This window comes from Vanacampus margaritifer, chromosome 8 (assembly GCF_051991255.1).
Source record: "Vanacampus margaritifer isolate UIUO_Vmar chromosome 8, RoL_Vmar_1.0, whole genome shotgun sequence".
NCBI lineage: Eukaryota > Metazoa > Chordata > Actinopteri > Syngnathiformes > Syngnathidae > Vanacampus > Vanacampus margaritifer.
The window spans coordinates 5,607,799-5,633,279 of NC_135439.1; the positions used below are offsets into that span (position 1 = coordinate 5,607,799).

General features: G+C 38.1%; 3 protein-coding genes and 1 non-coding gene across 7 annotated transcripts in view; 1 reads left to right on the forward strand and 3 right to left on the reverse strand.

Moving 5' to 3' along the window:
- Nucleotides 1-22,181, reverse strand: part of ece1 (endothelin converting enzyme 1) — a 51,488-nt gene extending 29,307 nt beyond the window's left edge. The window contains exon 1 of the mRNA XM_077572256.1: nt 22,036-22,181. Within this exon, the coding sequence (XP_077428382.1) occupies nt 22,036-22,119 (84 nt within the window). The 5' untranslated portion in view covers nt 22,120-22,181. The remainder of the gene's footprint in view (nt 1-22,035) is intronic.
- alpl (alkaline phosphatase, biomineralization associated) lies at nt 76-16,360 on the forward strand. Of its 4 annotated transcripts, none has more exons than XM_077572258.1 (13): nt 78-188; nt 2,007-2,054; nt 5,921-6,118; nt 6,250-6,369; nt 8,437-8,552; nt 9,436-9,610; nt 10,420-10,595; nt 11,214-11,354; nt 11,680-11,749; nt 12,194-12,328; nt 12,445-12,636; nt 12,713-12,832; nt 14,358-16,360. In XM_077572258.1, exons 3-13 carry the CDS (start codon nt 5,986-5,988, stop codon nt 14,651-14,653), a joined length of 1,674 nt encoding a protein of 557 aa, XP_077428384.1. In that variant the 5' UTR covers nt 78-188; nt 2,007-2,054; nt 5,921-5,985; the 3' UTR covers nt 14,654-16,360. The 4 variants fall into 4 exon arrangements, with proteins under 4 accessions (XP_077428385.1, XP_077428384.1, XP_077428386.1 ...); XM_077572257.1 differs by lacking the exon at nt 78-188 and adding an exon at nt 1,753-1,898; XM_077572259.1 differs by lacking the exon at nt 2,007-2,054 and having other exon boundaries at nt 76-188.
- Nucleotides 22,182-22,296: 115 nt separating the features above from the next.
- trnap-agg (transfer RNA proline (anticodon AGG)) lies at nt 22,297-22,368 on the reverse strand. The gene has a single exon. It is a non-coding gene; the product is annotated as a tRNA-Pro (tRNA).
- An 866-nt stretch (nt 22,369-23,234) lies between these two features.
- On the reverse strand, nt 23,235-25,431 carry LOC144057035 (guanylin-like). The gene is made up of 3 exons (XM_077574258.1): nt 25,360-25,431; nt 23,922-24,123; nt 23,235-23,305 (listed from the first exon to the last, which is right to left on the reverse strand). Exons 1-3 carry the CDS (start codon nt 25,429-25,431, stop codon nt 23,235-23,237), a joined length of 345 nt encoding a protein of 114 aa, XP_077430384.1.
- Between the last annotated feature and the right edge of the window lie 50 nt (nt 25,432-25,481).

Here is a 25,481-nt window from a genome sequence, read left to right on the forward strand (position 1 = left end):
AGCGAAAGCATGTTATTCGTATGGGTTCCCCCTCCTCCACGGGGGTTGCAGACCCCCCCACACCCATCCAAAAAAAAAAAAGCCTCGGGACAACCTCTCTGGGCCTTTAAAAAGCACCGAAAGCGACGAAAAGGAGACACATTCAAAGGTGAATCATTCAAGTGCAACGTTCGATGAGACACTGTGCAGTAAGTGGAACTACATAACTTTTTTCTTATTTCTTTTTTTTTTAGTTTTGACAATGAACTTGTGTTGTATTCATTCAACGTTTTGCTTCTCTTTCTCCTTTTGCAACCTTAATCATTATACAGCATTTGAAATGGTGGATGTTTATGTGCAGTTTTTTTTTCAAGCATTGCACGGGTGACTTTTCTCTGGAGACACATTTGCTGCATGCTGCATGCCGTTGTGCAATATTATCTAACGCCTAACGGTTTATTTGTATTGCTACAGCCAAATTGGTTGTTCAAAGCAGCGTGCACTCAGTTCAAAATCACGGGACTCCCTCTCTCTCTTTCTCTATTAATTCTCCTTTAGACATTATCAGCTGCGACAGAATCGAGCACATCTGTGTATACTTTTAAACCAACTGAGAACAGTTCTTGTAAAGAAAAAAAAATCAGTTGTCTGTGTACTTTGTTACTTTTTTTTTTTTTTGCCACCTCAGTTTCCAGAATGCGTTGCATGTAATACTTTAACTTTTTTCTGTCATAAGATCGTTAATCATTATCGCACAAATGTGTTTATTTTGCCCATAGTTTTTGGAATGTGCATGTGAAGCTGCTGTGTTAAATTTAAGTTGCACATTGTTAACATGGAACTGTGATTGTTAACCTGTGTGCAAAACATTACAATCCCTATTAGTTCCATTAATGCGAAAATTAAGTGCTTTTGATCTAGTCTTGCTCCTGTGACAAATGTGCACATTTCGATACACCCTTCATTTTTTTCTGTATGGTGGCCGGGTCCAATTTGTTAGCTTGCCTTTCTTCTCTAATATAAATAAACAAGTTCAAGTGCTTGTAATTTGCATAAATGATGTCATTTATTTAAAACCGATACAAACATAGCTTACAGTATAATGTATATTAATTGTATGGTCACAATATGAACCATACTTCTCGCCCACCCCCTTGCGGCTGGCGTCGTCCCCGGGGGGGCGGTCCCAGGCAGCCGCCACCCGCCCTCTTCCTGCTCTTTTGCTACCCGCCCACGACAGAGATGCGTTCCGGCACCTCGTCGCTACGAACCGCTTACATCGGTCATGCGAAACCTTGACCTTGAACATGTACCCAATGAGAACGATCTTTAGTAGGCCACGTCTCGTACATTTCCTCCAAGTGTTCCTTCAGATAGCCGTTGCGGCTTCACACATTCAAATAATTAGATGTGGCACTTTTTTTTGTATGCCTTAACCCATGGGCAGTATTTTATTTTGAAATGGCTTGGTCAGAACCAACAAAAAGCCAAAAAATGGTCACAATAACGCCAAGGGGTTAAATGTGTTTTTTGGCATCTTGGTAATCTAGTGGGTAACACGTCTGCTAGGTTCCGGGTTTGAATCTCAGCTCCAGGTTGTCCGGTGTAGTTCACTGAAGACTAAAAATTGTTCATGCGAGTGTGATTGCTTATCATCCTTTTGCCCTGTGAATGGCTGGCGACCAATCCAAAGCTTCTTTGCCTACATGTGAGTTGGGACTGGCTCCACATCATGTTGTTCTTTCTTTGGACTGCAAACTAGTTAAGCCTGAATCGTCTGCTGTTGCCTTTGGAGGTCACCTGAGTCAGTGCTCCAAATCCTAATCCCAGTTTTAGGATTGAACCCTTAAGAGAAGTGAGAACGGTCGGTGTTGGTGCTCCATCTTGGCACCATTTGGATTTGATCAACTTTGCGGAATGTACGGTGAAGTCATGACTGAAGCGGCCCACCACGTGATCTTAACCACTGCCCTGTGTGCTCTCCTGCTAATGGCTTTGGTGGCTCTGCTCTGCTTCTTCATGTGCAGGCTGACTGGATCACTGCCTTTGGGTGGGCCGGGTACCTTCTGAGTGGGGTAGGTCGCTGCAGCGCTTTTTGTTTGTTGTGACAGGCTGAGTTGTGGTACGAACGGGGGGGGTGGGGGGGGGGGGATGCAGAGAAACTTGCTTTGTTTGTAAAATGCTATCTATTGTTGAAAACATACCAAAATTCTGACTTGGATTACATCTTCTTAACTCATTCACTGCCATTGACGGCTTTCGACGTCAAAAATTCATTTTCACTATTTCTACTGTATTAGTTTAACATTTTTTGCCACTTTTGCTAACAAGAGTATGAAAACCTAGAATTTTAATTAATTAATTAATTTATTTATTTTTAAATTTAGAACAGATATAAAATTTGTGATTAATTGTTAGTTAACAAGTGAAGTAATGTGATTAATTACAATAAAAAAAAAAAATTGCCTGATGAGCCTAATAAAAAAAAATCTAAATAAGGGGCGTTTAATCGTAATTAATCGCATGATAATTTTATATCTGTTATAAATGTACAATAAAAAAAATATAGGTTTTTATAAAAAAAAATGTAATGAAATGGAAAAAAAATGTTCAACTAATAGAAATAGTTCACATGAATTTTTGACGTCTATAGTCGTCAATGGCAGTGAATGAGTTAATTCGATACCGACATGATTCCAAGCGAGCGAATCAAGAAACGTCAAATTATTGGCTTTTTTTTTTGGCCTTTATATTAATTCCAAATAATAATGGGCATTGGATGATTTTACATTAAATCAAATGTGGTAGGGTCAAAAATGAAATTTTATTTGGAGGCCCTCACCTGTCGTTTTAACGATAATCTACCACATTTGCTGGGTTTGGTCATGTGACGTTTGCAAGATGAGACTTTAGGCACTGTGATGTCATTTTCAGTTGAATTCATGTTAAATGCAATACGGTATAAATTAGAATACCATGTTTATGTTTAGCATATGATTGTAAAGAACATTTGTTTTACTTTGTAGTCTGCCCAACTGTGCAAATACACTGATTGTATTGTTTAGTGAAATAGAGTGGAGGACGTACTAGCTGACCCTGGGAGGGAAAAGTGAATTCCACCTTGGACTGGTCACCAACCAATCAGAGGTCACGTAAAAAACAACAATATTGTCTTCATGATTTCATAAGTGAGCTGGAACCGATTCCAGCTGACTTTTTGGTGAGAGAAGGGAGTTCGACTTTGGGACTGGTCGCCAGCCAATCACAGGGGAGTACAGTCGGAGTACCCACGGAAGACACACGCAACAAGTCCAGAACCAATATTCTAACCCCTAATCTCATATTTGTCAGGCATACGATCTGTCTTTCTGCCTAAAATGCTCTCAAACCATGCAAAAACGAATCATACCTCAGTGTAAGATTCGTTTTGTTTGTGTGCAGTCAATCATTGGGTGTTAATCGGCTTTGTCCTGGCCCTTAAACCTCTCGGCGTTATGGAGCTCAATCCCATTAAAACAACCTTGCAAGCTCTAAAGGCCAATGAAGAAAGAGGGAGGGTGTGGATAATCGTAGCTGAAAGCCTGACTGAGTTGACCCGTTAGGAGAAAAAAAAACTCCCGTTGTGACCGCTTTCCAGCACAGCGAGGCGACGGGAAAGACTTCTTTGGGCCCCCCAGAGACGTTACATCCTGCCGGTAGGATATATCGTAAAAACAGATGTTCACAAAACTTGGCAGCAGAAAGGCACAGGAAGACCCCTATTACATTCATTACCTCCTGTCGACATGCTAATGGCGGTTTATCGTTGGTCCGAGTGGCTTTTTTCATTTGATGGAGCTCTTCTTAATGTGAATTAATTTGTTCCCAACTGTCACCGGCAATTCACGATTCAAAAACAATAACCGCCCATGAAACGTTTTAATATACTGTAGTAACATTCCCAACTGTCACGTAAGTCTAAAGAGATGTAAAACTACAATTAAGGCAAACGATTACTACGTGGGGAGGGAACAGGAATTTGGTTGCACTAGTGACAAGGAGAATGTAAATCTGGTTTACATTGTATGGTTCATATGGCAGTGTAAATAGAAAAAAAACAAACATGGAACTATATCTTCAGATCAGAGTTGGGACTCTTAAAAATATGAATTAAAATCTGATTTAACCCCGGAGAACCCACGGGGTCATATTTGGCCCCTATAAATTCTGTCACTCAAATAACAAAGACCTTTTTTTTTTTTACAAATTTAACTTCAAAAGTCCAGAGTGCCACTTTTGACCCCTGCATGGGGCCATCTAGTGGATGAATATTGCACTTACATGAGCCAGAGTGGTAGTGACAAGATGGCTGGCAACATGCTGTTTTGTTGAGCTGGAAATCAATCCAAACAAAACCATCTTCTCAGCAAACCATCAGATGGTAAAATTGTGTTTTTTTTGTTCATCTATTTCATATCATGTTGCAGAATGCCTAGGAGTATGTTTTATATATAGATTTTGATAAATTAGCAACTCTGAGCTAGTTCAAAAAACAAGGGTTAAAATTGAAAAAACATATATTTTGGTGTTCAGTGAATTTATAGCAGTCATTTAATGTATAATTCATAATTTTCCAAAGAAGAAAAGGGTTCTTGGGTTCTCCAGGGTTTAAAAAAAATATATAAAAATCTAATACAAAACTGGTGGTACTCGCTGTAAAGGGACCAACAACTTGACTCACCAGTCTTGGGTAGAGTTGTGTGACATGATGAGGAAACGAAAAGCCAAGCATTTCTCTTGATCTATTGCAACTATAAAGTGGAACTACTGCATTGCTGCCGTAGAAATGGAAATCAGTCATAAACCCAGGACCCAATGTCATATTTTTAGTTTTTGCTTTTTAATGAATCCTTCACTCTAAAAACAGTTGGGTCAAAAGTAACCCAATTATGAATCAAAAATGGACCCATCCACTTTATGGGTCAATTTGACCCAGCTTTCTGGGTTGTTTTATACAAAATGACCCAATTTTTTGACCCAAGTAAAGGATCTGACCAATATTTTTGAGTTATTTTACACTAATAGACCCATTTCAAATAGACCCAAGTAGAGGATTGATAAACTTGTTAGTTTTGTGTGTTTAAAGTACATAAACTGGAATTTCAAAAAGAAAGCTTAATGTATTCCAAGACATGATCTTGTAACACAAGTGAGTGAAGTTAGTCATTTGATGTGGCACGTGTAATTAGCCTAAAGTGACAAAAACAGGAAAAAATAAACACTTTTATTTGACCTGCAGCTTAACTCATTCACTGCCATTGACGGCTATAGACGTCAGAAATTCATTTTAACTATTTTTTATTAGTTTACATTTTTTTCCTACTTTTGTTAACAGTATTTTTTTTATTGTACATTTAGAACAGATATAAAATGTGTGATTAATTGTTCAATTCCTTTGAACTATTTATATTAGAATTCCCCCCCCCTTTTGTTAACAATAGTATGAAAACCTAGGAACATTTTTTTATTGTACATTTAGAACAGATATAAAATGTGTGATTAATCGTGAGTTAACTAGTGAAGTCACGTGATTAATTACGATGAAAATTTTTAATCGCCTGACGCCCCGAATTTTTAATTATCTTTAAGTCGCGTCAGGCGATTACATTTTTCAATTGTAATTAATCGCATGACTTCAATAGTTAACTCACGATTAATCACACATTTTATATCTGTTCTAAATGTACAATAAAACATTTTTTCCTAGGTTTTCATACTCTTGTTGGCAAAAGTGGAAAAAAATGTTTTTCTATTAGAAATAGTTCAAATGAATTTTGACGTCTATAGCCGTCAATGGCAGTGAATGAGTTAACAGGCGTCTTTTACTGCAGTTACTCTTAATGTGGCTTTTCTAGCTTTCCCCTCATTGTTTGTATGTTCTCATTCCTCTGTGTCTTTGTAGATACGTGTCCTTGCCATCCACCTGTCATCGTCATCGGAGAGAAATAGACGCGTCGAGGCAACAACATGAAGGGGACATTGCAGCTTGTCGTCATCTGCTGCACTCTGTTGGCCGTGTCGTGTGCACAGCAGCCAAGCTTTCCTGGTGATTTGGGAAAGACTTGGCAGGGCCGGGCGACCTCAACTTTACTTTTCTTTGGTGCACCCAAATTTTCCACTGCACCGCATTCAATACATGAAATTATCGCCCCTATCGACACTTGTGTTCCCCTGACTGGCTTCACTCATAACTCTCAAACCTTCTGATGTTTGTATTCCTAACGTATTAAGAGCAAGAGAAGGATCCCAATTTCTGGAGAATGTGGGCCCAACGGACTCTGACCAACGCGCTGAAGCTGCAGCAACTCAACCAGAACAGAGCCAAGAATCTCATCATGTTCCTTGGAGACGGTGAGAGGCGACGGCCAGCTAGCATGTAGCATGTAGCATGTACACAATCATGAACAACTGCCTTCCCACAAGACGCAATCGTATAAGCTAGCACGCTAGTTTAGCTAGCACATTAGCATAAACGTAACCTCACACATGGGTTCATATCAAATATGCACACTGACACAAATGTGTTAGTCATAAAATTCACATTGTGTCATCCTCACTCAATAATAAATGTTAGCGAAGTAGACACCGGTTATTAAAAGAGATTCAAGAACATATTTCAGTTTTACTATGACTGCGCACAAAAAAAAAAAAAAACGCAAACAGATGTGAAACACCACCATTGAATTATATCAACATTCCAGCACAAAAACACAACCGGTGACATTTTGCAGCAAATAGGGAAATTGGTGAATTCTGGCAACTGGTTCACTACTAAAAACTCATGAAAATGATCACATAAACATTGGAAATATGCGATATATAACAGCATATACAGTAAATATTTTCTTATTCATTGGCGTAATTTTTTGTATTGAGAAGCACTGGTTTACGTCACACTTGTTTGTTAGTTGTCACAAGTGAAAGCTTAAAGGTGCATCGTGCCGTTTAAAAAGGTAATATTTAAAGCTTTTTCTACATCACGCATGCTCCACCAATGCCCGGATGAGTACGAAGAGCCCTGACTGTTTTACTCTGACTGCACCTATCAACTTTTATCTTTACCTTTATCGTAGCGGACCCGCACACTCTACAGTTTCTTTGGGGAGGGGCGGAGTTTTTCTGACCTCATTTGAAGTCATGGTCTTGGTTTGTCAACTGTGGCCGTGGCTTTAAGATCGTGCACGAACGAGCCTGACAAAGATGCTGCAGTTACGAGAAAAAAAAAAAAAAAAAAAAGTGACAAACTGTACAAAGATCCTTTAAAGTACTGCAAGTCAAAGTGCTTAATAAGTTAACAACCCCCCCCCCCCCCCCAAATGATGATGACATGTCAAATCAGTAAAATTACCGAATGAACAATACTGAGCTCTCCATAAAAAAATAAAATAAAATTAAAATAAAATAAAATAAAATAAAATAAAATAAAATAAAATTAAATCAAATTAAATAAAATTAAATAAAATTAAATAAAATTAAATAACCCCCCCCCCCCCCAAAAAAAAAGGGAGAGCGATGCTGATAAAATGTTGGGAAGGTTGCCAAATGAATAACACTGAGCTAATAATAATAATAATAAGTTAACAACTCTAATTGAAGTAGATTAATTGCGGTAGATAAATTGTCTTTCTTATTAAATCATGGTTTTATTTGTCTTGATTTTAGTGTCAGCCTAACCTAGAAAACCCAAACTTTTTCTGTACAATAGCTCGGATATTGTTCATTTGGGTTTCTTCAGTGTTACTTAGAAAAGAGGAACTTAGAAAATATAACTTAACTTTTTTCCAGAAAAAAAGAAAAAGAAAATATAACTTTAAAAAATTATAATCAGAATAGTGAGGGGAGCAAAAAAATAATAAATCGCACTTAAATTTTTTTTCTCAATTGTTCAGTCCTAGTGTTCAGGCACTAAATCCAAATTGGACCCACAATGCAACTCAGCTCAGACGTTGTCATCTCTGCGCGGTGAATGAATAGCGGAAAACCAAACAACGTTGCGCGCTCATCAGTGGAACAATAACTCGAGTCTTTCATGGGGGGGGCCCCTGCACTGGGCTGTTTGGACTCGGGCCACCTCACGGCATTCACGTAGCTCGTTCACGTAGAACCAATGAGCGGCTGTCATAATTTTGCCTGTTTGAAAAAAAAAAACACCTCCAGGAAAAGTTATGTCACTTCTGAGAATGTGCGGGAAAAGAAAAGTGGAGCAGCTGTGATGATTTAGCAACTTTGTTCCGGTACTTTTGGTGAATCAGAGCTGAAATAACTCAGTTGTTTACATGCTAAAAGATCTTTAGTGTGACTCATGAGTCAATGGCACATGGTTAATTGACTCACGAATTGATTTATTGATTTTGAATTCCCCGGGAAAGGGAAAATCAAATGCATTCTTAACGGTTGACCTGTTTGTGGTGTTTAAAGGGATGGGCGTTCCCACGGTGACGGCAGCTCGCATATTGAAGGGTCAGCTGAGCGGACATCCCGGAGAGGAGACCGTGCTGGAGATGGACAAGTTCCCCTTTGTGGCTTTGTCCAAGGTCATTGAAGTTACACAAATCTGTATATGGAAATTGGACTTAAAAAAATCATACATTTTGAGAGGTCTTTTTCTTCTTTTTTTGTTGTTGTTGAAAATAAGCAACAATTTGGCACATTTTTTTGCAATTCCTCAAAAAAAGAAGCTTGTCGTTTATGTGAACAAGATGTCCCCCCCCCCCCCCCCACACACACACATTTTTAACGATTAGCGCCAGACAAAAAGCCTTGCAATCCTGTCTTGAATTTCCTCCTCAGTTTTAACGCCCCGCAATAGCTAAGAATCAAGGTTATTTTAGTTCACAAAAAACGAAAAAAAAAAAAAAATAGGACTAAAATGCAAAAAACTATTTTGTCAACTAAAATAAACCACATTTTATTTTTACAAAATTAACTAAAACTAACTATAAATATAGCTAAAATGTCCTTCGTTTTAGTCTTTGGTAATTAATTTAACACATGAGCCTTTTGGGTTTGATGTTAAATGTTATTTCAATATTAACCGGAATAAAGACGTTCAAAAAGTGTGTCACACAGAAGTGATGTCATCGAGCAGCAGCCAATAGAAAAGCAACTTCACAATTTTTCATGCTTGACTTTTGGCTCCAATGGCTCGGCTTTTTTTTTGCTTTTTCCATTTAACTCAGCTGAAATGCGACGCTAGGTAAGAAATGTGTAACCTTTTTTTCATTTGACCATGGTGTTTATTAAATATATTTCACACAACGAAAACTAATACTGAAACTATCTAAAATGAAGTTTTTAGAACTACCCTGAAAACTAATTAAAACTAACTACTGTAAATGAAAAAAAAAATTTGCAAAAATGAAAATTCCCAAACTATAATAACCCTGCTAAGAATCCATGGAAATGACTTCTCCGCAGACCTACAACACGGACTCGCAGGTGGCCGACAGCGCCGGCACTGCCACAGCCTTCCTGTGCGGCGTCAAGGCCAACGCGGGCACGGTGGGCGTGAGCGCGAATGCCGTCCGCTCCCAGTGCAACACCACCTTTGGCAACGAGGTCACCTCCATCCTCAAGTGGGCCAAGGACGCGGGTAGGGAGTTGATGAATAGCGGCGCGATTCGCATTGGGGGGGGGTGCTAAGTGTGTAGCTTGTTAGCTAAGTGATGAGGACAATGGGGTTGTGTATTGCTAACTGCGTTAACTGCCTTCACCGGAAGATAACATAACATGATCCTTTTTTGATCCCGGAGGCTGGGATTGGCTGTTGACCAGTCGGGGGGTGTACCCCACCTCGCACCCAAGTCAGTTGGGTCACCTGCAGCTCACCTGTGACCCAAACTACAACAGATATAAAAATTGTGAATAATCGTGAGTTAACTAGTGAAGTCATGCGATTAATTACGATTTAAAAAAATGAATCGCCTGTTGCACCTAATTTTTTAATAATCTTTTCTCTTTTTTTTTTATTGCGTCAGGCGCTAATTTTTTTTAATTGTAATTAATTGCAAGACTTCAATAGTTAACTCACGATTAATCACAAATTTTATATCTGTTCTAAATATAATAATAATAATAATAATAACAATATTTTTTTTCTAGGTTTTCATACTCTTGTTAACAAAAGTGGCAAAAAATGTTAAACTAAGAGAAATAGTTAAAATGAATTTTGGACGTCAATAGCCGTCAATGGCAGTGAATGAGTTAAGTTGCATGAATGCTCACAGGCAAAAGCATGCTATAGAGGTATAATTCAGAGCATCTTTCTTTTCTTTTTTTTAACCACATAATATGATGTCAGCTACATATACAGTACATGTAATGGTTGGTTTTGTCAAAGCGGCTGCCCACACAACAACATAACTACTACTTTATATTGCGAAACTCCCGCGCCCTCCGCAGGCAAGTCCGTGGGCATCGTGACGACGACTCGCATCAACCACGCCACGCCCAGCGCCGCCTACGCGCACAGCGTAGACCGAGACTGGTACTCGGACAACGAGATGCCGCCCGAGGCGCTGCAGGCCGGCTGCAAAGACATCGCCAGGCAACTCTTTGAAAACATCCCAAATATTGACGTGAGTTCAAAATAATAATAAAATTAAAAAAAACATGGCTGGGATTATCAGTCTGAATTCCGAACTGAAAATATAAGAGGTTCAGCTACACAACCTAAACTGCTATGTTCAAAGAGCAACGCAATGAACTGCATAAAGCTGTCAAAATTAACCGATTAATCGATAAATAATCGATTAATCGTTTGGAGTTGTTTTTTTCCCAATGTAAAATTGTCCAAATCATCTGATTTCAGCTCATCAACAGTAATTGTTCACTTATTTCTGTAGTCATTTATTAAAGAAGAGTGATTATATCTTCTGTGTTTAAACAACATAAGACATTTGCAAACATATGTTTTTACTTTGGAAAACAATGACTGAATCGGTAACATAGTACAGCATCAATCCACCACATTTTTTTTTTAATCACCATACGGATATGAAGTACCAAAAAAACACCAATTACTTGTTAATAAACAGTAATCAGGGGGAAAATGCTTTTGTAATACACTTTAATGTAAAATTAAAATGAATCCGATTAGTCGATAAATCAATTGAATAATCGATCGATTAATCGATTCTAAAAATATTTGATAGTGACAGCACTAGACCTGTGTCTTCCATGTTGTGGCCGTTCAGGTTATGATGGGCGGAGGAAGGAAGTACATGTTCCCCAAAAACACGCCCGATGTGGAGTACCCCACCGTCGAGAAGCACAACGGCACGCGCAACGACGGTCGGAACCTGGTGCACGAGTGGATCGACAGAACCAAGTACAAGGTAAGAATTGGAATTTCAAGTCTGGGATAAGGCTTCAAAATAGACTTAGGGTTTCAAGAAATCTAGTCTTTCGATTTTGCCAAGGTTAAGGTTTTAAAGTATGGTTTCAAGTGAGCCTGGGTTCGATTTTTTTTTTAAGATGGTGCTGGTATTTCAAATGAGGGTTTCAAGCCAGGGTTAGGGTTTCATGTCTGGGTAAGAGATTCAAACAAGGCTTGGAGTTTCAAACTAGGGTTTCAAGGAAGGTTTAAGGTTTCAAGCTGGGGTTCGGGTTTTTAATTTTTTTCTTCTGTGCACTGCTCACACGCTCTCTCCCATTGTGCAGAAAGGCTATTACGTGTGGAACAGGACTCAGCTCTTACAACTCAACCCTTTAAATGTTGATTATTTACTGGGTGAGTTTTGACGTGTTTTTTTGGTTTATGTTCCATTAACTCATTAAATGCCATTGACGGCTATAGACGTCAAAAATTCATTCTATTGCTATTAGTTTCACATTTTTTCCCACTTTTGTTAACAAGAGTATGAGAATCTAGAAAAAAAATATTGTACATTTAGAACAGATATAAAATGTGTGATTAATCGTGAGTTAACTACTAAGTCATGCGATTAATTACAATTTTTAAAAAATTAATCGTCTGACGCCCCTAATTTTTTAATATATTTTTTCTTTTTATTATTCTAAATATACAATACATTTTTTTCTAGATTTTCATACTCTTGTTGACAAAAGTGGGAAAAAAATGTGAAACTAATAGAAATAGTTCAAATGAATTTTTGACGTCTATAGCCGTCAATGGCAGTGAACGAGTTAAATACATCCCGTGTCCCTCTCTTAGGTCTCTTTGAACCGTCGGATCTGATGTACGACATCGAGAGGAACGGCGAGAGCGACCCGTCACTCACGGAGATGGTGGACACGGCCATCAAGATCTTGAGGAAGAACCCCAAAGGATTCTTCCTGCTTGTAGAAGGTGCGTTTGTACAACCTTGCGTTTGTTGACCCGAGTGAAGACGAGTGTGATCGAAAAAGAACGGCTGGATAGAAAGAGGGGAAAAGACCCGCCCAAGAAATTGATGTGACCTTCAGGCGGCCGCATCGACCACGGTCACCACGGGGGTTTGGCCCAGCTGGCGCTGCACGACGCCGTGGAAATGGACCGGGCCGTGGGCCGAGCGGGCCTGCTGACCAGCGTGTACGACACCATGACCGTCGTCACCGCCGACCATTCTCACGTCTTCACCTTCGGAGGTTACACCTTCAGAGGAAACAGCATTTTCGGTAGGTTATGAACGTGATATTGATACGTGTTCTTATACTAATATTAAGATGGCGGTGTTGTTGTCTCTTCCCGCAGGTTTGGCCCCCGAGCCGAGCGATGTCGACATGAAGCCCTTCACCGCCATCACGTATGGCAACGGGCCGGGTTACAAGTTGGTCGATGGGGAAAGGGAGAACATCTCCAATGTTAATTTCGGTAGGTTCTGATGGCTGCTTACATTTCTTGAACATCCGATTGGGCATTTTGACGAATATCGGTATCGGCCTTTTTTGAAAATCTGACAGCCGATATAAGGTCGATCTAAAACTACGATGGCGTGTTAGGGCCACGTATAAAGATAGATTTTTTTTAGAGGGTAGGGCAGTATTCCGAGAATTTTTTTTGGTAAATTAACGATTTTATAAAAGTGGCAAATTTGAGGGAGAAAAAAACTCAGAAACTTACGAGAAATACACGTAGCGTACTACTCGGATGTTTGTGCCAATACTTTTTCGGTTGGGTTTACAAATAAGGAAATAGTAATTAATTGCCACCAACGAATCCTCATATTAGACTATAGCTACGCTACGTGTATTTGTCGTAAGTTTTTTTCCCCGCAAATTTGCGCACTTTATAAAGTCGCAAATTTGTCGCAAGTTTTTCTTCCTCTGAATATTACCCCCACAAATATATTTATATATATATATAACATTTAAAAATCGACATTTTGAAAAGTCTGAAAAATTCTTCAATAAAAATGCTTTAAAACATTACAACAAAGTCAAGTTTGGCAAAAAAATTTGACGCCAACATTTGTACTCCCTTTTTTTTTTTTTACTGAAAATGAGTATCGGCTCCAAAAATCGGTTATTGAGTAACCAATATCGATTCGATTTTCCTTTTCGAGCCCAATATCAACTCATCAAACCATGAATCGATTATTTAAATATGCCTTTTTTCCCCATAAATTCTTAAGAAAATAAAATTTTAAAGGCATTTTTTTGGGGTATCTTACTTTTTTTTTTTAATTTTTTTTATTGTTCACATCAATTTAAAAGTATTTTCTTACATTTATGAAAGACCTGACTTATTGCACTTGAATATTTTAAGTTTACATTTACAACTATTAAATTAGAATTATGAAAATATTTTCTTCCCATCCTTGCTGAAGTCAATGCCGCCGCAAAATTTACTTTGAAATTAAATATTTTTTGCAGAGTTTTAAAATTTTTTTTGTTATCGTGTCTTTGACATTTAAGAAAAATTGATGTTCCGTAATTAATATCGGATTGAACTGAAGTCAATCGAATCGAATCAGGGGAAATCAAAATCGAATAAAATTGAACTATTTTGAATCATAATCGAATCGATTGAGGGAATAAGAATAGATTCCCAGCCCTAATAATCGGCATCGGCCCTGAAAAAAAACAACATATCGGTCTATCTCCAACATTTCCAAGGATATCTATTTCTGTGCCCCTTTTGTGACTCCTCCAGTCTCTCTGAATCTCGTTTCCCGCACATGACATTTTGGCAACTAAGACTTAACTTTGAATTGCTAATAAGATTAGCGACTATCACTATTACATCAGCCAAAGCTTGTGACGCTAACCGCTAACGTCATCCTCACTCTACCAAGGTTTTTGGAGTACAATGAATTCAAAAGTCCGTTTTCCTTCAAAAGTCATCGTCAGCCATTTTTGTGCTAGTGCTAACCATGTGCCGTTTTCTTCTCCCGCAGGAGACATCCACTACCAGGCTCAGGCCGCCGTTCCGCTTAGCTCCGAGACCCACGGCGGCGAGGACGTGCCCGTGTTCGCCAAGGGCCCGCTGGCTCACCTCATGCACGGCGTGCACGAGCAGAACTACATCCCGCACGTCATGGCCTACGCGGCGTGCGTCGGGAACAACAAGGCGCACTGCGGTTCCGTCTTTGACGATGCCCTCTCTGACGATGCCGCTCGGCCCGTCTTCTCCGCTCGCGTCGCTACGCTGGCCGTCGCTGCTGCGCTGGCAGTCGCCCGATTTCTGTGCTGACAGCGACGCGCCGTTTGGGATTTGATTTGATTATGACTTTTTGAATTTTTAGGCACGTGTGTCAAACGTAAAGCATCATAACGCCACACATGATGGAGGTCGCCACATAAGCTAAGATGCTATCGCAATGTTTCCCAACCTTTATTGAGCCAAGGCAAGTCTTTTACATTACAAAAAAAAAAAAAAAAGTATGCTAAAGTGATGAGCTACTCTCAATTGACTGAAATCTGGGTATTCAAGTGTTCTGTCTGTCACTATATGTCGCTGGCATAGCTAGATGAACAAAAGGAAGTATCTCACAAAAGTGAGTACCATCACATTTTGTACATATTCGATATATCTTCACTGAAGAAAAGAAACGTTAGCTTCGATAATGCATAGCTTGCAAAACTGTAAATGTCTAAAACATTGGCAACCAAAGTGAGTACACCCCTGAGTGAAAATATCTCAATTGGGTCCAAAGTGTCAAAAGTATACTCACTGTATATTATTTGTTGTAAATATTTTTTGGGGCTAATTTAGTGAGCTTAATAACACAATTGACTATTATGGAACGGAATAGTGGTTGGGAAATCACTCCATAGCATTTAATTCTGGAAATTGCAAAGATTGGCTTTGCTGGTTTTAATCTACCTCATACATGTTGGGATGATGTGATGTGGTCTGTGCAAAAACAGTCATTTTTGAATGTAGCATTTATTAACAAAAAAATCAACTTTCTACTTTGAGGTCTGAAATATCAAATACTTTGTTGTTTTAACGAGTTTTTCCCATTTTGTCATATAAAGCAGTGGTCCCCAACCTTTTCTGTACCACGGACCGGTTTAATGTCTGACAATATTTTCACGGCCCAATCTAAAGGTTTAGCTGATAAAAACAAAATAAAATGACAAGAAAAAAACGGTGGTATTTTCTCTATAATAATAATGAACGTAAATCTACTGTGTAAGCATGTGCAACTTTATTAACGGTGTCCGGAACGTCGCGCCAACAACGGAGTTGTCAAGTGAGACGGATGGAACGGACAGAATCCGGCCACTTTTCAAAATAAAACGTCATTTTCGAAAAAATTTAAAATAATGCAATTTTTTTCTTTCGGTACCAAAATGACCCACGGCCCGGTGGTTGGGGACCACTGATATAAAGCATGGGACGGGTAGTGTATATGTATATATATATATATTTTTTTTCTTCCACTAACCAGTAGTTGGGTATACACAATGATTTTTTAAAATTGTATCCAATTATTTTTAAAGAAGCCGCACAGAAGGGAGTTTTTTTTTTAATTTTTTACTGCGCTGGTTGTCTGGTGTCCTCGGCCCGCCATACATGTAATGATTATGATACCTTCGTGTATACTAACAATCCTGAGCCTCGTCCCCCAAACCTTTGGGAGAAAAATGCTAATTTTGTGCCCAATTACCGTTATGTGTTTACCACGCTTGACGAACATAAGTATTCAAATGCATTTTAAAATGTTGTCATCAGAGCAGCGTACCTAACACTTTCGCTAACGCTCAATGCTAAATCACAGCAACATTATGACTCACTTACCCCCAAAGTTATTTTTAAAAGTTCAAAATGTCTCATCAAATGTCTCGTTTGTTGCACTTTTCCATCTGCTCTGTTGTTAATTGTTTGTGTTCTCGCGTTGAACGGTCGGGAGCACTCCTTACCGGTGTCCAATAAAAATCTTGAGGGTTTGCATTTTCTTTCTCCTCCATTTTCACACCGCATATCAACATGACCTCATTCACTGCCAGCCTGGTAAAAATCGATCTCCCACTTTTGAAACATTGGAGTCAAAATGTGTAAACAGAACTTGAATGGTTTCACTTTCCGAGTAAGCAAACCTTCATTGCTTTCATGCATCAGAGTGCAGTTCTGGTTCCGTTTTCAGGAAGAAAAAAAAAAATACAGTACCTACTAGGGGTGGGAATCTTTGAATGTCTCACGATTGGATTCCGATTTTTGGGGGTGCGATTTGATTCAGAATCGATTTTCGATTGAGAACGATTTTTGATTCAAAATGATTTGATTGACAATGATTTTTGCTTCAATTTATAGATGTTCAAGGAATCGTAATGATCTACTCCAGTCTGACCCGCTAATGCTAATTAGCGCGCTACTCGCACTCACTCAAAAGAAGAGCTCCACGCTGCAAAAAAAAACTACTTTTATTGGAATAACTTGATTATGACTTTCTCCTTCGACTCTCTAATGTGGCTACAACTTAACGGTGTATCAGACCGTGTGGAACCACACTGCCCCTAAGTGGCCAAATCGGGTACAACATGAACAGCGCTCCCAATAAAAGGCACACACAAACAAAGGGAAGACGGTATAAAATAATTTAAATAAAAATCAATTTTGGGACATTTAAAATAGATTCTGAATCATACTACTGTAAATGAGACTCGCGACTGCTCTGTGCTTATGAGAAAATCAATCCTAAGTTTAAAATTCTTAGCTCGCCGGGTTGTCTGAATAGCAGCAATTTGACGGACGATTGCCAAATTCCCACACACAGAAAGAGTTGACTGTATTTTTTCATCATTCACACAATAATCACTTCCAGTTTCCCTTCCCCTCGGGCTTATTGTGAACTCTCCTTCCTCTTTACAATTCCTGAGAGCACTTAACTTAGCAATACACATTCAGCACCATCATCACAGCTGCAGGCGCACTGCAGTGAATGACGGTCCTCCACCCCCACACCCCCACCCCCCTTGGATCAACGCCTGTCGTTACGCGGGGAACAGTGGGAGAGCTAGAAGGCACCTGACTCTCACCCTGAATTTTAACTAAAGGCGATCCTCGATTCAACGGCAGTCCCAACATAGCATTTTCCAGCTTTGTTGAGCCGAGGGACACAAGGATGAAATGCAAAAGCTCCTATCTGTAGGATTTTACGATTATCCAATTCCAATTTGACAAATAGCGTTCGACAAGAAAACATTTTATTTCCTTTAAAAAAAAGAAGTTCTTTTTAAGGGCATAAATAGAAATGGCACACCACCAAACAAAAATGTCACAAGGGACTTGCATTTAACTTTTGTTGTGAAGTCTCAACCCACGTTCATAAAAGAACAATAAAAAACATTATATAACTCAAAGCTGTTAAATGTAGCCTACTGCCAAAAGCATTGCTGAGCTGCAGTCAGAATATGTTTATGAGGTAGTGTTAACATTATTAATTCTTTATGTCATATTCTAACCATGTTGAAATGTTTTATAGATGTGTAGAGCAGGTGAAATAATGTTGCTTCACTTCCTGTCACTTATCTAATATGTTCCATGTGGGAACTTGGTCTACCTCCATAATACAGCAGAAAAATAAAAATAAGAAAATGCGTTTTTTTATTTTATTTTATTTTATTTTATTTTATATTACTAGCTGTTTGCAACTCACCCAAAATGGATCCACAATCTACTTTTATGTCCTGGCAAGAGATGTTGCAGGTACAGAAAGTAAAAAAAACCCTGCCACAGTTTAGCTTACTAGCTAAGGGTGCAGGTAAACACGGCTGGGTAGCTCCTCCCTCCGGAGGCCGAATTTGTAGGACGCATGACGTCACTTCCGGTGGCGACTAGACAGTATTACTTGTGCGCAATGTTTAAAAAAACACCACAGGGAGCAACGTCATCTGAAGGTGCTTTTCTATTGGCTGCTGCTAGAGGACGTCACTTTTGTGTGACACAATTTCAAATGTCCTTATTCCGGTTAATGTCAAAATAAATCTACTTAAAATCACATTTAAAATCATCCCTACAGGCTCATGCATTCAATTTATTACCAAAAGATTAAAACGAAGGACATTTTTGCTATAATTATAGTTTTAGTTAGTTTTGTAAACATAAACTTGTAGTTAGTTTCAGTTAGTTTATTTTTTATTTTTTAAGCATTTTTGTTTTTATTTTATTTTTGAATTTGAGTTTTTTCCGTTAGTTTTAGTTAACTAAAATAACCTTGGTACCCATTTAGTGAACAGCTAAACTGTTAAATCTACTAATTAGTAGATGTTTCAGTCATAAATGGTCAAATAAAAAGGCTGTTCCAGATCTTGGATCCTGGATCTTGTTAGGTTCTTTAGACTATTTATCATGTGTACTCATGATGACAGACATTTCTATGAAATCCATGACGTGGAGTGAGGAATGATGAGTTTCAGGTTTCAGGGCGAATTATTACAAAACTATTACGTTTTCTATGTAATTTTGTGCCACCAACTAAATATGTGAGTCAAATTTGGAACAACTGGTGAAATTCTCAGTTGCTAAGAAAAAATTATCTTGGTTGCCACATGTATTGTTATTTTAAATAAAGTTTTGTGCTTTACAACAAATGACAACTTGCAGCGTCTATTTCTTAAAGGTGAAGCTTGACAATGAGGGAACTTAATGTGGACTGTATTCTGTAGCGTTCCAAATCAGTAAGATATTACTGGAGTGATTCTTTCACTTTGACTACAGCCATCTCATTTAGATTTGAGGATTTAAAAAAAAAAGAAAAAGTATTTGTGTATTACAATTTTGTTCCAACTAGCCAAAAGTCCCTCTACAGGGGATTGACTCAGTGTCACCTCGCATGAACCTTTCAAAGACTGGCGGAAAAAAAGAAAGGAGAGGTAGGAAAAAAATAATCTCTTCCCTTCTTATTTATGTAATGTAATGTGATGTTATCTAGAAAAACAGCTGCCCAACTTTCAAAGGAAAAAGGAATTTGAATGTGAAAAGTCTGCAGGGAAGGGAAACAAACTGCGAGCGTAACCTGACGCCCGTTTCCTATTTTTGTGCTACGGCTGAGAAATGTTAACGGCTTCACTTCCCAGCCCCCTCCAATTGCATATAAGATTCCACACTGTGTATTCAAAGCGAGCACATGGCTTCCGCTACCTTAATGCTAACGTATAATGGCAAACTCCATTGACACATGCGCTGACAATTAGCATCTATTTGGCGGTGATGTTTTAAGCGACGGATGTCTGAACTATTGAAGAAATGCATCTTTTTCTTCGCGTGTTCGTTTTCCACTTCTTATCATTCTCTCTCACCCTCCATTTTGGAGACAACCCGCCAGTTCAGCCTTCTTTACCTTTTTTTATTTTTATTTTTTTCCAGAGCCGCCCCTCCTCCAACACAAGCTTTTTGTCCGTTTCTCTCATTAACGTCACCAAACAAACCATCCATTCTCGCAACACTTCTCATCCAGTTATTCAACAATTCTTTCTCTCCATCTCTATCTTTTTCAGGCACCCCCGCTACACATACTTAACACGCATTTTCTACCTGTTCTCCGTCACTCCATCCCCCGTTCTCTCTTCACACGCCGCACAGTCACATTCATTCGTGTTACATTCTCTCTCACGCCTTTTTTCAGAATGGTTTGGTATTTGCCGCAAATTGAACCATTTCACTGTCCCTATGAAATTCTCCCTTTATTTTGTTTTATTTATTGATTTTTTTATTCACTTACTTCCTTATTTATTATTTATTATTTAATTTTAGTTATTTCATTGACGTCTTATTGTGGTACCACAGTTACACATAGGCCTTCCCTTTTACTTATTCAAAGACACTCGCTAATTCCCAAACAAAAGCGTCCGAGCCTTAATTTCTCAGAAGTGGTCGAACTATTCCGCTTATTTCAAGAGTGCTTGACTAGGACCAAACAAAAGCACTCAAACTTCTTATTCTCTTCTTTCTTATGCACTTATTTCTTTGCAACATTACCCCGTATACAAGGACTTCAGTTTCCAGGATTCTACAGTTTCTAGGATTCTAAAATAGAACGAAACCACCTTGTGCTTTAGACTTTACTAATATCTGTTCACTCAGATCTCATATACAATTTAGTCACAAATCAAATTAAAGGTCTATATAGAGTATAGTCAACAGACAGAAAATCAACTAGGAGGATAAGTGTCCTCTTACCTTTCAATTACTTTGGCGCCAGATGTTCTTTCTGCTGACCAACACCTCAGCCCGAAACACGTTCAGGGTCACCAATTTGTTGAAGAAATGCATCTTTTTCTTCGCGTGTCGGTTTTCTTTCGGGTAGTGAGAATGTTGGTTATCCGAATGCAGGCTGGAGATCGCTGAACAGTCACTTCGAAGCTTTTATTTCTACAGAATATTCCGGCCACAAATGAGACCCAAAAATGACAAACAGTTATGACTAAATCTATGCAGAAGACCCTCTTCAGAACGTACAAACTGTGCAGCAACATGTGTAAAAAGACAATATAATATGCACTTACATATATTATAGGAAGGAATTATAGGATTATTATTATTATTTATATTTATATTATTATTATTTATTATTATTATTTATTATTATTATATTATATATTTATATATTTATTATTATTATAATTATAGGAAGGAATTATATACACTTACATATATTCCGTATCCTTATTATTGAAGCGTCAAGTATATTTTCAGGTTTGGTACTTGTGCTTGTACTTGTACGTGTATAATGTTTAAGAATGCGTTTAACCTAACATGCATGTTTGCATGCTGTCCACTTATTTCTACCATTATTTACCGTAAGCACTCGCTGAGAACAGACAGGAATAGGATGGCCTGACATTTGAGTTGTTCCGTCCCTGAAGTGCATGTTTGTCAGTCCTTCGGCCAGCCGGGGCTGTGCAGTGTGCTGGGAACCCATCCTAACATTTTGACCCTGAACTGGAAAGCCAGGCTGACGAGGGGAGGTTCGCTCTTATCTAATAACAAAACATGACATTCCTATTCCAAGAAGTGCAACTTGGACTTGGGAACTTGAAAGAGGTTTCGATAGAATGTTCGGAACTTTGCCGCCCTTCATCTATTTTTTTGTCTCAATCAAAATAGCTCTACGGTTTATTGGCTCTGCCTAAAGGTTTTGGGTTCGAATCTGAGCTCCAGCCTGTTTTCCCTGTGCTTTGTTTTTTTTGCTGGATACTTCAGCGTTCTCTTATATTGAAAAAAAAACATGCATGCTGAGGACATCGAAAATAAATGCTTGTTAGCCTATAGGTGCCTGCCTAGCAACTAGTCTAGGTCAGTGTACCCCAATTTCTCTCTCCAAAAATCAACCGGGATCGCCAACTTCTCTCGTTACCCGCGACGAGGAGGAAGACAAGCCTTAGACAATGGATGGAAGTCATGTGACAAGCACTATTCTATTGTTATCTTAATGTGACAACTCCTTGGTCGGAACCTTGCAAATGAATGGAAACGGCGCCATTAAACGCAAATGATGTTGCCAAGTAGCCTGTAGGATAAATAAATGAGTCACTGCTGCCCTCTGGCGGTTAAACAGTAAAATTGACATACCCAAAATAAATGTCTATGAAACGGACAACAGGGCTTCTTGATGAAGTCAAACTTACCTTTGTCATGCGACCTTTCCATAACACTTGTTGAAATACGTCATCAGGTGAAAGAGACAGTAAAAGGTCCTTCCTTTCAAACATATGTGAAGACAGCACTGTTTGTTTCAAATTAATTTGACTCCACTTTTTCAAATTGACATCATTGCGTGACGCAGCTTTCCTAAATTCCTTCTTTTCTCATTTTTGTGTCATTTTCCGGTGTTATCTAATTACTTCCGAGTCACCTCGCGGCATGAAAAGTAAAAAATATAAAAAGCTGGGCTCGTCCGGGATTTGAACCCGGGACCTCTCGCACCCTAAGCGAGAATCATACCCCTAGACCAACGAGCCACGTGACATAGAAGCCGTATTGTTTTTATAGAATACAATAGAGAGTTATCCAGCAAAAAATCAATCGAAAAGAGACCGAAAGAAAGAGTGGCGCACCGTTACTGTTTTGTGACGTCACATCCGTTTGTTTACTCCGTTTAATTGTATACAGCAGTTATAGTTGCTTTTAAAGTGCCCTATAAATGAAACTGAGTTAAATTAAAATGCCAGATTGATGACATTATTTGGATGATTCTTATGACTATACTTGATAAAAATAAAGTTGAAGACATTATGTCCAGTATGAATTGTTATGTGATTCTTATGCATACCACCAGAGGGAGCTCACACTTTGAAAATAACTGCTATACAACAGCCATAGGGATTAAAGCCTTTCTAACAATTTGTAGGTGCAATTATGTAATGAAGCAATGATTCGGGTTGTTTTTCATGTTTTTAAAACGAAACGATTTAAGATGTCATGTTTCATTTACAATGTCATTAAATCGTCTCCTGTTTACGCAAAAGATATGCAGTTTTACTTCTTGTTCTCTTACTGTACAACTTTATTTACTGTATGTGAACCAAATCATGTTTTAGGCTTATAACCAATGTTACACACTTTGCGACAGTTTCACCATTATAATAACCAAATATAGAAATCAATTAGTCAAATGCAAGAAAGACAGCAATTGGGTGTTCAAAGAAGGCACATTTTGTTATCAAGAGATTAAGAGTCAATAAATTAAGTCCAACACGAAGAGCGAGTTGATCATTAAAAAGAATAATTGCAATTCTGGAAACTATATATTAAAACAAACACACATAAAAAAGTGTTATCTTTTCTTGTTGTTTGCAGATGATGATCATGTATTGTAAAGGCACCCTCAATGCAGACAACCAAAGCAGGAAGGGTTGGCACATATCTCACTCGGGTCCGAAGACTTGAGGATATTCACTAGAAAGAAAAATTACAAAGAAAAAAATAACGTCACTTTAATTTTACCTGAAAATTGCCCTTAAATATCAAATTAGATAAGATAAAATAAAATATAAAATTATTTATTTATATTATTTATAAATATTTATATATTTATATGATATTTTAACCATTTTATAGTTATTTTATTTGATAGTTGTATTTAAAAAAAAATATGTTTTTACACAAATTTATGAGAAAAAGTCCTATCTTTACGAGAAAGATAAAAATGTCATTGTTTTGCAGGACAATGCAGGAGAAAAATGTCCCAATAATACGAGAATAATCTAAACCGTACTCAAATCAAAGTGTACTATTTAATTCCTCATTAACATTCAAATATCAGTATCATTTCAGTATACTTCCTTGAGCCCAATTACTACTTTCCTATTAGATTCGGCTTTAGCGTAACATTGCAGTCTATTGGAATGCACCAAAAACAAATAGCTGTGGATAGGTTACTGGCTCAAAAACTTATTTCACTCCATAAAATGTACTTAATAATTTTTATATTTTTTTTATTTTTGTATTTATCTATTAATTTGTGAATATGTATTATTTCCGCTATTGAATATCAGTGTTGGCTGATGTTTACCAAGTCTGGAGAAGACCCCGGCAGCACCTTGGCCTCGGCACACGGGATGAAAGACCCGCGGCAGGGCGGGATCGGCGCACACGCCACCCACGGCACCCACCGCACCGCTGCGGGCGAACTGAGGGCTGAGACGTGCCCCCGCCTTTTCCATCAGTGCCTTCAGCTGCTTCACCGCCTCTAAGGGGAAGCTCCTGTCACCATCCTATGAGGAGCAGAAAACACAGAGTTCAGGTTCAAAAGCATTCCTTTAATTTCAGGTGAGTGTTTTGTTTGAAAGGATAAACAAAAAAAAAAGGCTGAAGACAAACTTGAACGTGAGGACTGGACACTTTGTTTGAATGTGGATTGGAATGTCAAGTGAGATTTTGAATCAAGTCTTGAATGCACTGTGCAAACATGGCTCGCACAGTTTGTTTTTATTTCACACAAACCTTTAGACCTTGAAATAATTTTTCTTAAATACAACAACACACAGTCTTGCCCTTTGCCACCCCTGGAGATGGATAGAAATGTGCGTCTTTAAGGAGTTCCCAGACGTAAGAATGCCAAAAATATGCAAAAAAAAAAATGTAACCAGAGCAAAGGATGGCTATTTTGAAAAATCTATAATATAAATCATGGTTTATATTTATACATATATATATATTAGTTTTGCATAAAAAAAACATTATTTTATGAGATTATCAGAAGAAAAAAATATATGGGGAAAAATGTGGAAAAAGTCATTATTTGATGAGACAAATATATAAATAAATATGATATTTTTGTTTGGCATAAAAACAATGAATGCTAAAAAGTTGTAATTTTGTGAAAATTACAACTTTAAAGTGTAGTTACACATCCAGTAGGCGGATGTGCAACAAAATTACGACAAAATTTTGTGTAATTTTGTAAGGGAAAAAAAATACTAATTTCACAAGGAAAATATGGTGATTTTAGGAGATTTAGTTGCAATTTTGCATAATTCACAGTAAAAGTAACAAAGTCATAATTTTACTTAAAAAACAATAATTTTTACCAGTCATAATTTTCATGGACTTTTTTTTCTCCAGATTTTTTAAAAACAATTTTACACAACAAAATGACCTAATTTGCCCATAAAAACATAATAATATTTATAAGAAAAATCCAAAACTTTGTAAGAAAAAATATTAAATATGCAATCATAATTGATCAGAATCAAGTTGTAACTTTCCAACATTTTATAGGAGACTAAAGTAGCAATATTATATTGGAAAATCATATGCTGAAAAATTTTAAATTTACAAGAATTACAAAAAAAAAAATCGGAATTTTATGCAACAGGTGTCCTAAATTTCCCCCCAAAACATTGCCCCGGCATGAAATTAGCTCTAGGGCCGTAAATTGCATTATCTCTACAGTTGCATAGAATCCCAGCTCTGTATTAACTACAAAAACACATCCTCGTCATACTCACCCTGACCTGCACACACAAGGCAATGCTGCACACGCACAGCAGCGGCAAGACGAGCGCGACCGCACTTTTCATGGCGAGAGAGACGACCAGCACGACGACGCAGAGATGCTTTCGGGCGCAGA